Here is a 15,404-nt window from a genome sequence, read left to right on the forward strand (position 1 = left end):
ATATAAATTTATTTGAAGTTAAATTTCCTGCTCTATCATGTTCCAATTTTATCTCCCCTTGTTTAAATTGTAAGAGAGAAAACTGAATTGTGATTTTAAATTTTAATTATTAAATGTAATCTGGATTGAGATAACAGCTGTGATAATGAAGTTGCATCTGATATGGTTAATTAAAATCTACACACTTTTCAGCTCACACTTTTGGTTTAATTATTGACATCATAGATCTGTACTTTTGGAACATAAAATGTGGAGAAATAAGTCATTTTCTCTCCCAATGTGAATTTGTTTCATGTTCACCTTGCTTATTGTTTGTAGATTAAGTTTATGGTTCCTATGTACATGGACAATCAGCCTACACTGACAACAAACATGAGATCTATTTTGGTGGATTGGTTGGTAGAAGTCCAGGAGAATTTTGAACTTAACCATGAAACCTTATATCTAGCTGTCAAACTGGTGGATACATACCTATCAAAACAGATTGTCACCAAAGAACTTCTACAACTTGTAGGAGCAACATCGTTGTTCTTAGCTTGTAAATTTGATGTAAGAAACAAAAAATAGCAGGCTTTAAATACTAAGTTGTTCAAACCCCTCAATACATCCCAGTTATACAGTCATTTTGATGCACTTCCATCTATATTATTGTCCACCAACTTTGAATTAATTAGCAATGTTGCTGTCCATCAGATTGTCTTTTTCTGAATTTTGTGCAGAGAGCTTAAGAATATTTAATGGCTTAATTATTTCCCTTAGACATTCAGATTCTTTTACTTAAGCAAGTAAAAAAGTCATATTATCTTCTCCAGACTTCTTTTCTCATAGTCATATAGAATTTAAATTGCCATCACTTTGCATGTTTTAACTATAAATCATTTAAGGGGGCTCGCGGGTCTAAATGAAATTTTTTATTTAATATAGGATTTCTCTATATTTTTCTATAAATGAACTTTATCTTATACTTAATGGAAAAATGAAATAAAAAAATGGGGTCACCGTTCATTTACGCTCACAATCTGCCTTCGAAAGAAGCATACATTTTTGTTAATGTCCTTTTTTTCTGTTGAACTAATAGGAGAAATAGCGGTAATATCGATATAAAAAAAGAACTAAATTACAGAAATCGCTAAAATTTTACAATTATTTAGTTTATGTACAGCTTATTCGAAAACAACAATAAAAAATATAGGTCACCGATGAGTTAAAAAAGATATTTCAATTTTAATGCCAAAAAATGGCATTTTTGCACCAAAGGGAGATAATTTGGAGCTTTTCAATGATAACTACATTTCAAAAATTCGCTGGGGCCAACACGAATTGATTTTTTGGAATTATTTTTGTACTATATGATAAAGTAACAACTACTTAAGGTAATCAATGAAATTTGTAATGAAAAATTAATGTTTAATTTTTTTCTGAAAATCTTACACCCGCGAGCCTCCTTAAGTGTTATTTCATTGTTATTTCATGGACAATTAAAATTTATATATTTGTTGTCTTCAAAACACTGCTAATTTACAAGACTCAAGGGGGCAATTATTTCAGATCTAAGCACAATAAATTTCTTTGTTGAATTAATGACAGTCAGGGGTTCTACTTGTACAAGTAATTTTTATTTACTTGAAGAAGTAAAAATATATATATATATAAACAAGGAGGTTATATGAGAAGGAGAGAGGACAAGGACTTTGTTGAATTAATGAGATGAAACATTGAACTCTAATAAAAAATTATGAGCAAACCTAGGGAAAATCATTAAAGGCATGATTTTACATCTTAAAACTGGAGAATTTTGGTGGGATTGAGAAAATTAAGGGGTGATTATTCAAACATTATAATTTACTTATATGGTCCGAGACCACAATTGTTGTCCCTTGATTTTCGTTGTTCACGAATATAGTTCTTAGTGGTGACTGTTACTTGCCAATATTTTTCATACCCCTTCCAAATTTATTTCTCCATGTTTTATGCTTCAAATTGGAAGTAAAGGGGGGGGGGGGGGGCTGAAATTACACTGTAAACAAATTTGGGTCCAGAATTTCAAAGAAAAATAGTGATTTGGTCCAGCTGAAAAGGTTAATAATTAGCACTTCAGAAGCTGTCAAAAGATTTCAAGACGCCCTAAACATAAAATTGTCCATATTTTGAGTTAGAGCCGATGAAGTTTTCTATAATTTTCAAATAATTTGTCCCAAAATTAGTAGATCACACTGTAAAAATTTCATTCCGAAAGCGCAGGTGGGATTTTTTTAATTTTCATTTATGTTCTAAAAGAAATGCACTTCAAATTATTTGTGGTCTCGGACCATATATGTATATTTTTTTTACTTCTTCAAGTAAATAAAAATAACTTGTACAAGTAGTACCCCTGACTGAATGAGATGAATTGTTAAACTGTAATATAAAATCATGAGCTTACCGGAGAAAACTTGTTTAAACCTCCCCCTAACCTGGGACTGGTGTAACTGTACAACATGAGAACAAACTAAAAAAATCAGTTGAAAAGGCTTAACTCATCAGATGGATACAAATAACATACATCTAACAAACACAGAGTGGACGTGGCCAGGTACTTGTATATCCCAACAACAAAACGACACCAAGTACTGATCTGTAGTACTCAACATACATAAGTCTGACATATGTACATTTAAAAAATTTCATTTGTTTTTTGAAAGATGTATTTTCTGCTCAAATTTTATTAGATTCGTTTAATGATTTTGAGAAGTGTTCAAGGTTAAAAGTCAATTTTTCTAAAACCGAAGCAACATGGATTGGAAGAAATAAATTTAACAAAGAAGGTTCCCTTCCTATTAAATGGACAGATGGTTTTAAAACTTTAGGTTTAAAATTTAACGCTTTTGAAGAAATGGTTTGTTCTAATTTAGATACATGCATAGACAAAATGGAATTAATAATTAAAGTGTGGAGGATCAGAAACCTTTCCTTGATCGGTAAAATAGTAATACTTAAATCACTTGCAATATCGAAGCTTATTTATGTCATTTCATCTACACATGTACCAAGAGCTTATGTAATTAAAATACAACGTGACATTAATAGTTTTTTATGGAATGGTGGTACTCCGAAAGTTAAATCGGAAGTCATTCAAAAGTCTCCTAGCGAGGGGGGACTAAAAGCCCCAAATTTTGAAGTACAACTGTTATCATTTCGTATTATGTGGGTAAAAAGATTTTTGTCAGAACATGACTCCAAATGGAAACATGTTTCCAAAGCATTTTTCTCCCTTTTTGATTTAGAGGATTTATTTATGAGCAGATGTGAATTTGAGTTTTTAAATTTAAAAGCACCTCTTTTTTATATAGAAGTGTTATCTGCCTGGAAACGTTTCAAGGGTATATTCATCCCGTTAAATACATTTCATGTTAGAAAAGAATTTATTTGGTTCAATCCGTTTATCAAAGTTGACAGAACGAGTATTTTTTACAGATCTTGGTACATGAAAGGCATATGGTTCATCAATGATATTGTAGATGATAAAGGCGAATTTTTGTCTCATGATGCTATTAATAAAAAATATAACCTGAATGTTACTTTTGTAGACATTCTATCTATTAAACTTGCTATACCACGTGACTGGAAAGATTTGTTATTTCAACAACACATGTCGCCTAACAGCAACTCATTTGGTTTCGTTTTTGAGCATGAGAATAAAAAAATGCCTATCAGTAAATTATTCGCTAAAGATGTATATTCACTTTTTATCGATCGGGGAAGTGTTTCTCCTATTTCACAAAAAAGGTGGGAAGAAAGTTTTAATATAGGAATTAGTGACGAAAAGTGGAAAAATATTTATTCACTAGCTTTTAAATGTACTATAGAAAGCAAACTACAAGCTTTCCAATATAAATTGTTACACAGAATAGTCTCACATAATTATCTTCTTGAAAAATATAAACTTTCATTAACCAATGAATGTGCCAGTTGTAAAGGAATAGAAACTACAGAACATAAATTTTTTGAATGTACAGAAATAAAACGATTTTGGAGAGAATTTTCTAATTGGTGGTATTTAGTATTTGGAGTAAAAATATTTTTAAATAAAGACAGTGTAATTTTCGGTGTATTAAATTCTGATAACATAGTTTTAAATTATTGTATTCTACAGGCAAAGTATTACATCAACTGTGCTAAGAACACACAATTAGACAGACTGTTAATATCAGTGCAAGCGTTTCTTAAATTTTTGAAAAGAAGGCTGGAGATATTAGAATATTTATATCTTTCTAAAGACAAATACGAGTCATTTGTCGACAGATGGGGAGGATTTATGGAAGTTATTTAATTAAATTTATTTTTGATATGATCATATATATTTAATGTATTCCAAAGTATCCTTAAGAGGTATCATATACTGAGTATTCACATCATTTACTTGTAATTTTTTACTATGTCTTATTCGTAAAATATCAATAGTATAACAATGCCATAAAAATATCATGTTATTCACTTATGTATTGTAAAAATGTATGTATGCACTGTAGTTTGAACACCAAAAAGATCAATAAAAAAAAAAATAAAAAAAAATAAGAGGTAATAAATAGAGTGCGCACTCGTTTAATCCATAGCGGCGTTCTGTCAGAAGTTGTCTTATTTTTGATATTGCGCACTCGTTTAATCCATAGCGGCGTTCGGTCAGAAGTTGTCTTATTTTTGATATTCAAATACGGCGATTAGTTATACTATAAATAATTTGATTTTGTATGTAACAAGTCTTTTGATTGGCTGACAGTGTTTTGTCTATCAGTTCATGGACATAATTTTGTCATGTGACCGTGATGTCATCAACATTTATTCACGATTTCTTTGTTTTAAAATAGAATTTAGAATTAAATTATAAGGAATGACTAATATTTTTTCTGTCTAATTGAAACAACATCAAAAATGATGTTATTTCTTCATAGACAAAAAAATTATTAGTCATTCCTTATATGGAAAGAAAATTATGTGTGCATGCTTGAAACATGGTAATATTGGCTTTTGTTATTTTTTTATAGGAACGATGTCCTCCATTAATAGAAGATTTCCTTTACATATGTGATGATGCTTACAACAGAAGAGAGTTCATCTTGCTGGAAATATCCATATTTAAGACAATAAAATATGACATTGGCATGCCCTTGTCATACAGATTTCTACGTAGATACTCAAAGGTTTGTCATTAATTAAAACAGAAAATGAAAGCCTTTTACAAAAACTATATAAACAGTATAAACAACATTACATTTTCTTCATAGCAACCACCACAGTCAGCTATAAAAGTCCCAGAAATGTAAGCCTATTACACAAACTATATAAACAGTATAAACAACATTACATTTTCTTCATAGCCACCACCACAGTCGGCTATAAAAGTCCCAGAAATGTAAGCCTATTACACAAACTATATAAACAGTATAAACAACATTACATTTTCTTCAATTAATCAGAGATTGACACTAGACAGTTTAAGGGAAGTTGATAGAATCCCATAAATGACAGATTTTATTTTGTTAATCAAAAGTAGCATTGGTGATTCCTGAGAATTTTACAGTTAAAGGTCGCTAAAACATTTTAATTTAAACTTGCATTCAATAAATCATTCTTGAACGTTTCTAGAAAAATGGTTAGAAACTTCATCAAGTATGAATAATTTCAACAGTTTGAAAAAATTACCAAAAGTGTTTAAAGAATTTCCAGATCCTTGTATTTCATTTATAAGCAGTGTATGAAATTTTACAAGAGGTTATCTCAGACTAATGTTATTAGAAATGCCCAATATGTAATATTCCAGAACTTGATGTTTTATATTTTCAGTGTGCAAGAGCTTCCATGGAAACCCTTACCCTTGCAAGATTTATATTAGAAATGTCCCTGATGGAGTATGAGTTTATCAAGTACAGAGAATCCAAGATGGCTTGTGCCTGTTTACATCTGGCTCAGAAGATGAAAAAAAGTGGAGAATGGGTACACAACAAGATATTTATATGATACAAAATGAACAAAAATAAGTGGAGAATGGGTACACAACAAGATATTTATATGACATACAAAATTAACAAAAAAAAAGTGGAGAATGGGTACACAACAAGATATTTATATGACACACAACAAGATATTTATATGACATACACAACAAGATATTTATATGACACACAACAAGATATTTATATGACATACAACAAAATATTTATATGACATACAACAAAATATTTATATGACACACAACAAGATATTTATATGACATACAACAAAATATTTATATGACATACAACAAAATATTTATATGACATACAACAAGATATTTATATGACATACACAACAAGATATTTATATGACATACAACAAAATATTTATATGACATACACAACAAGATATTTATATGACATACAACAAGATATTTATATGACATACACAACAAGATATTTATATGACACACAACAAGATATTTATATGACATACACAACAAGATATTTATATGACACACAACAAGATATTTATATGACATACAACAAAATATTTATATGACATACAACAAAATATTTATATGACACACAACAAGATATTTATATGACATACAACAAAATATTTATATGACATACAACAAAATATTTATATGACATACAACAAGATATTTATATGACATACACAACAAGATATTTATATGACATACAACAAGATATTTATATGACATACACAACAAGATATTTATATGACATACAACAAAATATTTATATGACATACACAACAAGATATTTATATGACATACAACAAAATATTTATATGACATACAACAAAATATTTATATGACATACAACAAAATATTTATATGACACACAACAAGATATTTATATGACATACAACAAAATATTTATATGACATACAACAAAATATTTATATGACATACAACAAGATATTTATATGACATACACAACAAGATATTTATATGACATACAACAAAATATTTATATGACATACAACAAGATATTTATATGACATACAAAATTAACAAAAAATGTAAAAACAGTCCAAATATAATTTTTCCTATGTTTGCCATTTTTGATACCCTTTTACCCCTCTCACCTCACCTAGTTGCTGAAATTAATGATTTTGAAGTTCATCCAAACAAATTTAAAACCTACAGGAATATTTCAACAGAAGTATTTTTCCAAAATAAAATTTGAAAAATGAGAAAAAAACATCATTTGTTGTTTGTCGTAATGATATAAAATAAGAAAAGGGTCACCAAGCATGTTTTTACAATACACATTGAAACTGTTTATCTTTGTAAAAAAAATACCATAAAAAGTAACATGAGCATTATTAGTGCATCCTCTTGTAAATTGTTGATATTCAATGTTTTTTGTCGAGCCTGCAACTTTTGTTGCAGAAAGCTCGACAAAGGGATAGTGATCCGGCGGCGGCGTTAGCTCACTTCTTAAAAGCTTTATATTTTAGAAGGTGGAAGACCTGAATGCTTCATACTTTGTATATAGATGCTTCATGTTACGAAGTTTCCGTCAGTCACATGTCCAATGTCCTTGACCTCATTTTCATGGTTCAGTGACCACTTGAAAAAAAAGTTCAAATTTTTTGTAATGTTGAATTCTCTCTTATTATAAGTAATAGGATAACTATATTTGATATGTGCGTACCTTGCAAGGTCCTCGTGTCTGTCAGACAGTTTTCACTTGACATCGACCTCATTTCATGGATCAGTGAACAAGGTTAAGTTTTGGTGGTCAAGTCCATATCTCGTATACTATAAGCAATAGGGCTAGTATATTCGGTGTATGGAAGGACTGTAAGGTGTACATGTCCAACTGGCAGGTGTCATCTGACCTTGACCTCATTTTCATGGTTCAGTGGTTATAGTTAAATTTTTGTGTTTTGGTCTGTTTTTCTCATACCATATGGACCATAATTTGGTATTCGGCCTTTGGTTTCTTTTTGTATCCTTTTTTATAAGTTCTAAAACTTTAACTTTTATTCTGTGGGTTGTGTTGATGTTAGAATAGTATTAATGGAACAATTGAGTTTTTCGAGAAAAAATTAATACATTTTGATTCACCGTTTACGTGACAGGAAACAAAACAGGAAACCAATCTTTATTTTCTTTATTTTGCACAATATATTTCAAAAGACATAAATGAACACCATTACTAGTGTTACTTGCTTCATGTTAATATTTAAAATCTATTCAATGTTAAATCAAAGTTTTTTTTAAACGCAACAGGAAACCATAAGAAACCGAAAGCATTTTTTTAGTTTTATTTTATTGCAAAATCTGCTTAACCCTTTCATGCCGAATGTATCCTTTTGGCACACCCGCGCGCATGCCGAATGTATCCTTTTGGCACCCCCGTGTAGATGCCGAATGTATCCTTAAGGATACATAGATTTCTATTTTTAGACGGTCACAGTGCAAACAGTAAAAATAACGTTTAAACATGTTTCTTGGCCCCGTTGCTCCATGGATGTTATGATAAACACCAAATGCATTCGATATTTTAGTATCGGGCGTAAAAACACTGTTAAAATATGTTTTTTCAAAGATTGTTGAGAAAAAAAAACCTCGTGAAAAACAAAATGGCAGAATCATAAACAATCGTGGTCAGGAGTTTCATTTCGAGTTGAAACATTGAGAAAACTTAACCTGCGGTCGTGAAAGTCGTTTAAATTGAACAAAAGTAGTGATTGTACGTATATTTTGGAGTTGTGAGAAGGATATTTGTAAAACAACCTGAAATCGAGACTTTGATTGTCGCCATCAGGTGCACGACTGTAAATAATTATTTCTCGTTGCCGTTTGACAGTCAACCTTTCATTACCGATTGAGTCAAGAGTCTTTTATCATCGTTTTAGACACTCTCAGGAGTCTGTAGTGCTACGGGTTTTATTTCTTTTCATTGAAAGGCTGTACTGCAGTATGTAGGTCGACAAAACGAAAGTCCACTTTTATTTTAAATAGAACCGGATATTGACAAAATTGACAGCTGAGTCTATAAATAGTGCGGTTCATAAAAACACGTGTTGTTACATCTCATAGATTTATTATTTTACATAAAAGTGGTTTCGAAAGATGAGACAATATTCTGCAATCTTATTCGTATTTTAATCGAGTGTAAATTATTTTCCATGATGTATCTCGTCTTGTGACAGAGGTTTTTAAAAGTCTTGTTCAGCATACAAAAATTTTAAAAGTTGTTTTGAAAAACAAATAATGTTGACAGAGAGTAAAAAAATCCTGAAAGATGCCAAGATGATTATTTTATGTAACAAATTGTTTTCTTTCTCATTTAAAAAAAAAAACATTGTCAAAGAAGGGAAGTGAAAAAAATTATATTTGTTTTAGAAGGGAAGGGAATTTTTTTTTTTCAGAATTGGAAAGGGGGAAAAAAAAAAATTTTTTGCTGGAGGGAAGGGATTTTTTTCCCCAAAGTGAAATAACATAAGGTGTTGTCTGTTGCTTCTGATTAATCTTGAGATGGCATCATTTATTATTGTAAAATAATACTGTTCCTGTATGTTTCTGAAAACAATATAGGGGTTAAATTTTTTGTTTTGGAAATTATGAGGAAGAACTCCCCCTCATGTAGCACACTAACACAAAAGATGAATGACCAGTGCGGCAGTGCCTAAAGTTTATTACAATTTGTAATGCCAATATAAGCAACCATTTTTAACACTAGGAAACATCTTTTTTGTGTTCAAAAAGGGACTTCAAATGGTATATAAATTGCTTCTTCTCTCAGATGCCAAGTCATATACATGTAGTAGTAAGGAGTAAGAGAAAAAACTGATCAAATTGGAAATGGGATAATGGGACCACATTAGGGTCTTGTAGCTGTCACCTTGTAAGTCAGCTTCTTAAATTAACACTGTTTATGGGACTAGTACACATAAGCAGGTATCTTCATACCACATTAATATATAGGCTTATATGTAAGTAACACTTGCTGCTGGATGTAAAAGATTAATTAATAGACTGGTAACAATGGTTATAGTATAACAACCTCACTCAAGTAATTTTTATTCACTTTTTGACAAACCATTCCATTAAATAACCCAACAATATAAACAGAAAATAAAAAAAAAATAGTTTCCATTGTCCTCACTCAATTTTAAAATCAAAATTTATGATATGAATCCTCCTATTCAATGAGTATGCAGCATTATAAACTAAAACAAATTTCATAGCTTCCAAATGTTATTACAAACTATATCATGCAGCTCCCTGGTGTAGCTTTCCATCAATGAATTTTAAAACTGCATTTTGCAGTAAAACATGTACATGATGTATTTTAATCCCTTTTTGGCAATAGTTTTCAACGACTTGCATCTGTGTCTACATATCATGAGTTTAAATAAAACAGTACCCAGTAGTTGTCTGCATATATTATCTTCTTTACCTCTACTGAATATGATTAATAAATTTAACTATGATGAAAATAAATTTATAAAATATTAATTGACAGCTTTAGTATTTATTTGTGCTGCTTTAACAAACATCAGTTGATGTATTTGTCAATTTTATGTTGTCTTATACATCCTAAATTTTGACTACAAAGTCAACAATTTTCCAAAAAAAAAAAAAATCACTTGGCTCTTTATCTTGAGATACAGCTGAATATTTGCTTATTTGTAGTACATTTATTAATGCTTAAATATTTTTTTATATTATACAATCCCCATGACCCAAATCAAATTTATTGGAAATTTCACTTTTTGGGTTCATTTATTTTATCTATTGGAAAGCTTTATCTCATTCACATGTGGAAGAATTAAGGCATTACTGGGGTTAAGTCATAAAGTAATGAAGTCCCATCGATTATTATTGCAGTTAACAATTATTTTTAATTAGTTCAGTAATCGCACATCAACGCTGGGGGTATTATACAACTCGTCTCGAAGAGTTATTGTCCGTTATCGAGCCCGAGTTATCTTTCTTCTTTCGAAACCGTAAACAAATGGCGGCCAAAATCTACGTGAACGACAGTCTCGATTTACAAGTATTATTGCCAAGAAAACGAAAACGGAAACGGGTTTTGAAAGAAAATAATTCAGTAGCTCATAGAAATAGAATTTTGAAACACACGTGTGCTTAAGAAATGTTGCCGAATGGAAGTGAAAGTGATATACGGTAGGCAATGACAAAAATTATCTTCCGATTCAATCAATCTACGTTTTCGCCACGCGTTTTTAAGGTAAACTGTTTTTCACTCTATGAAAAGGTTACGGACGCTCAACCTATGATATTTATCTACATTTTATCAAAATTTGACCGCACAACTCGCTACAGTTCCCGAGTTTTCAATGACCAAAACTACGAGATCGTTTTTGCTGAAGCACATGTGAAATTAATCCCGGTCAGGCAAACGGCTCGTGCAAATAAATTTCGGCCAGGGAATCCCGCGAAAAAAATAAATTCAGTAGTGAAAGTGTTAAAATGATCTGAACAGTATTATACTTTTTCTTAAAATCCATCTTAAATGTAACAGTATTATAAAACTCCTAAATATGTGCTTGTTTTGAAAACAATTAGTACAATTTATTCAGGAATTTCCGTATTTTCTTCATTGATACAGGATACCATAATTATCGTTGTATCTTGATGTTTTAGCCAAAAAAAATTATTTATATTTGGTTTTGAAATTCCAGTTATATACAATTTATTCCAAATCATTGGTGATGTAAAATTCTTTAAATCCAATAAAGAAAACAACTTTTAACTTGGAATTAGCATCTTTAAAATAGGCACCATGTGATATTTGTGACCTGTACACCATCGACATGGTTTCCACATTTTAACCTACTTTAGTGGGCTAAAATCAATAAAGTACTTCCTTTCAAGTCATGCATGGTAAAAGTTTACTTTTCCTTTGACAAGTTTATTGTGTTTCTGATAAGTGTTTGCAGAACATGAATAAAAAAAATTAATTTAAAATTGTGACAAAGATACCAACTTTGTACATTCCAAGTGTAACGGTACATTAACATGTATTTTTTATTAAATTATCTTTATTCACCTAAAATATCCAGTAATATTTACTGTTGAAGCTAAATCAATCCAACGAACATCGGCACCATGATAGGAGACGTAATTTCGATTGAATTTTCCAAGGACCCTTTACATTGTTATTGAGAAACGAAGTGTGTTAAAACGTCGGTCAAATCTGAAATTGATTTTGTCAAGTCATTGGGTATTTATTTTCACACAAGATCGTATGTAACATTATGCACATAGGAAAAATAATAGACCCCCGGCGCAATCTCTTTGAAAATTGTATTTTCCTTTTTTAAACAAGACGAAACAAGCCTACAGATTATGTTTGCTTACATCCCGTTGGAAACAAATACAATGTTTAGACCTAGTATTTCGTATATCCGGCTGTAAGGGCGTGATCACATGTTAGTCACATGTTTCACGTATGACCGGAAATGATAAGAACTTAACAACAAAAACAATTTTAATAAATAAATGGACTTCTGTTTCGTGTGAAATGTAACGCATAACGATAACGTCATTTTCTAACTTAATTATTACGAAGAACAAAACAAGAATGTAAATCATCTCTGATTTACCTGTTTGAACATCTCGCGAGAGTTCGTATTTGCATATTGTTGCAAAGAATTCTTTTACAACAAAGCAGATTAAACCATCTAAAATGTGCTTTACGAAATGGGAAACCAAAATAACGACAGTGTTCTTACACCTGCTACAGAAATACTTATAGTTCTCGGCATTTTCTTCTCACTATTCTTATTGGTCGATGTTCTTTGTTATTTTAAAGCAAAAATTACGAATTTGCCGGTGACGATTATCTATAAATTAGTCAGCGTTATGCACTTCGGACGCGAAAAGTAACGCGAGAAACAACACACAAATACGGTCGTATAATCTTTGAAATTTGTTAATTTCAATTTTTTTCTAGGGAAGAGTAGCATACACTTGTATGTTGATAAAAATAATGGCATCTTTAGATGTAGTTACAACTTTTCTTACAGTAATTCACATTTTATCACTTTTCTATAGTTATAGGAAACGGAGCCCAATAGCAAATTATGGTCCATATGCAATAGGTCTACTATATTTGTTGTATGGAATGATTGTTAAGTGTTCATGTTTAGCAGGCAGATGTCATGTGACCTTGACCTCATTTTCATTGTTCAGTGGTCAAAGTTAAGTTTTTGAGTTTTGGTCTTTTTATCTAATGCTATATGCCATAGGTCAACTATATTTGTTGTATGGAAATATTTTATGATCTTTATGTCAGTCGAGCAGGTTTTATTTAACAGTGACCTCATTTTCACGGTTCATTGCACAGTGTAAAGTTTTTGTGTTTTGGTCTATTTTTCTTAAACTATAAGTAATGTGTCAACTATATATGTTGTATAGAAGCATTGTTAGCTGTACCTGTCTGCCTGGCATGGTTCATCTGACCTGGACCTCTTTTTCAAGGTTCATTGGTCTTTGTTTAGTTATCTTGGTTAATGTTAAGTTTATGTGACAGTAAGTGAGTTGTAATAAAGCTTAGCTTTATACTTAGGACTATCAACATAATATCAATGATTAGTATAGAAGGCGAGACATTTCAGCGTGTGCACTCTTGTTACTACCAACTATAAAATAACATAAGTAAATACACCAAAAAATGTATTAAAAGATAAATTATTTCAACAAATAAGTACTGCATACAAATAAGGATATTAAAGTCTTAAATAATCATTTTTCTTTAGTTTTAGCAATGATGAAATCATCCAAAAAACTTTTAAAAAAATAGTTTATAAGTACAAAGTTTCAATTTATTTATCTATTTATAAATTGTTTCACTTATGTTCTTAATAGTAACAATTTGAAAAACATTAACTCTACAATTTATTTTCAGACAAGCACATTAGAGTTTTACACTGGTTATACACATGAAGATATTCTACCTCTTATGAAAGAATTAAATCAGATGATTGCATCACCTCCTAAACATCTGAACACGATACTGTCTAAATATTCACACCAGTAAGTATCACTGAAAATTGTATGACTATTGATCAATGTATAAAAATCTGAACACGATTCTGTCTAAATATACACACCAGTAAGTATCACTGAGAATTGTACGACCATTGGTCAATGTATATAAATCTGAACACGATACCGTCTAAATATTCACACCAGTCAGAGAATTGTACGACCATTGATTAATGTATAAAAATCTGAACACGATACTGTCTAAATATTCACACCAGTAAGTATCACTGAGAATATTTACGACCATTGATCAATGTATAAAAATCTGAATATGATAATGTCTAAATATTCACACCAGTAAGTTTCACTGAGAATTGTACGACCATTGATCAATGTATATAAATCTGAACATGATACCGTCTAAATATTCACACCAGTAAGTTTCACTGAGAATATTTACGACCATTGATCAATGTATATAAATCTGAATATGATAATGTCTAAATATTCACACCAGTAAGTTTCACTGAGAATATTTACGACCATTGATCAATGTATATAAATCTGAACATGATACCGTCTAAATATTCACACCAGTCAGAGAATTGTACGACCATTGATCAATGTATATAAATCTGAACATGATACTGTCTAAATATTCACACCAGTAAATATCTAAGTATCACTGAGAATTGTACGACCATTGATCAATGTATATAAATCTGAACATGATACCGTCTAAATATTCACACCAGTCAGAGAATTGTACGACCATTGATCAATGTATATAAATCTGAACATGATACTGTCTAAATATTCACACCAGTAAATATCTAAGTATCACTGAGAATTGTACGACCATTGATCAATGTATATAAATCTGAACATGATACCGTCTAAATATTCACACCAGTCAGAGAATTGTACGACCATTGATCAATGTATATAAATCTGAACATGATACTGTCTAAATATTCACACCAGTAAATATCTAAGTATCACTGAGAATTGTACGACCATTGATCAATGTATATAAATCTGAACATGATACTGTCTAAATATTCACACCAGTAAATATCTAAGTATCACTGAGAATTGTACGACCATTGATCAATGTATATAAATCTGAACATGATACTGTCTAAATATTCACACCAGTAAATATCTAAGTATCACTGAGAATTGTACGACCATTGATCAATGTATATAAATCTTAATTCCAATTAACATGATTTCACAGGTTATAAAAATAATCACAGCTAAGTTGAACATAAAAGAATGGATGAAAGCAGACTATAATATGGAAATGTCTGTTTATTGTTAAAGGATGTTCGCTTGTCATGTTTTGGAATTTTTGTCAGATTTTCAGAATCCTCTGGTTTTATCCATTTGAATGCCTTAAAACATATTGAGTATTGACCCCATTTTTTTT

General features: G+C 30.5%; 1 protein-coding gene across 1 annotated transcript in view; it reads left to right on the forward strand.

Moving 5' to 3' along the window:
- Positions 1-15,404, forward strand: part of LOC139517985 (G2/mitotic-specific cyclin-B3-like) — a 32,103-nt gene that overhangs the window by 11,904 nt on the left and 4,795 nt on the right. Inside the window, exons 6-9 of the mRNA XM_071309571.1 lie at positions 319-549; positions 5,022-5,177; positions 5,821-5,970; positions 13,893-14,020. Coding sequence (XP_071165672.1) covers positions 319-549; positions 5,022-5,177; positions 5,821-5,970; positions 13,893-14,020 — 665 coding nt within the window. The remainder of the gene's footprint in view (positions 1-318; positions 550-5,021; positions 5,178-5,820; positions 5,971-13,892; positions 14,021-15,404) is intronic.

Source organism: Mytilus edulis, chromosome 3, assembly GCF_963676685.1.
Source record: "Mytilus edulis chromosome 3, xbMytEdul2.2, whole genome shotgun sequence".
Taxonomy (NCBI): domain Eukaryota; kingdom Metazoa; phylum Mollusca; class Bivalvia; order Mytilida; family Mytilidae; genus Mytilus; species Mytilus edulis.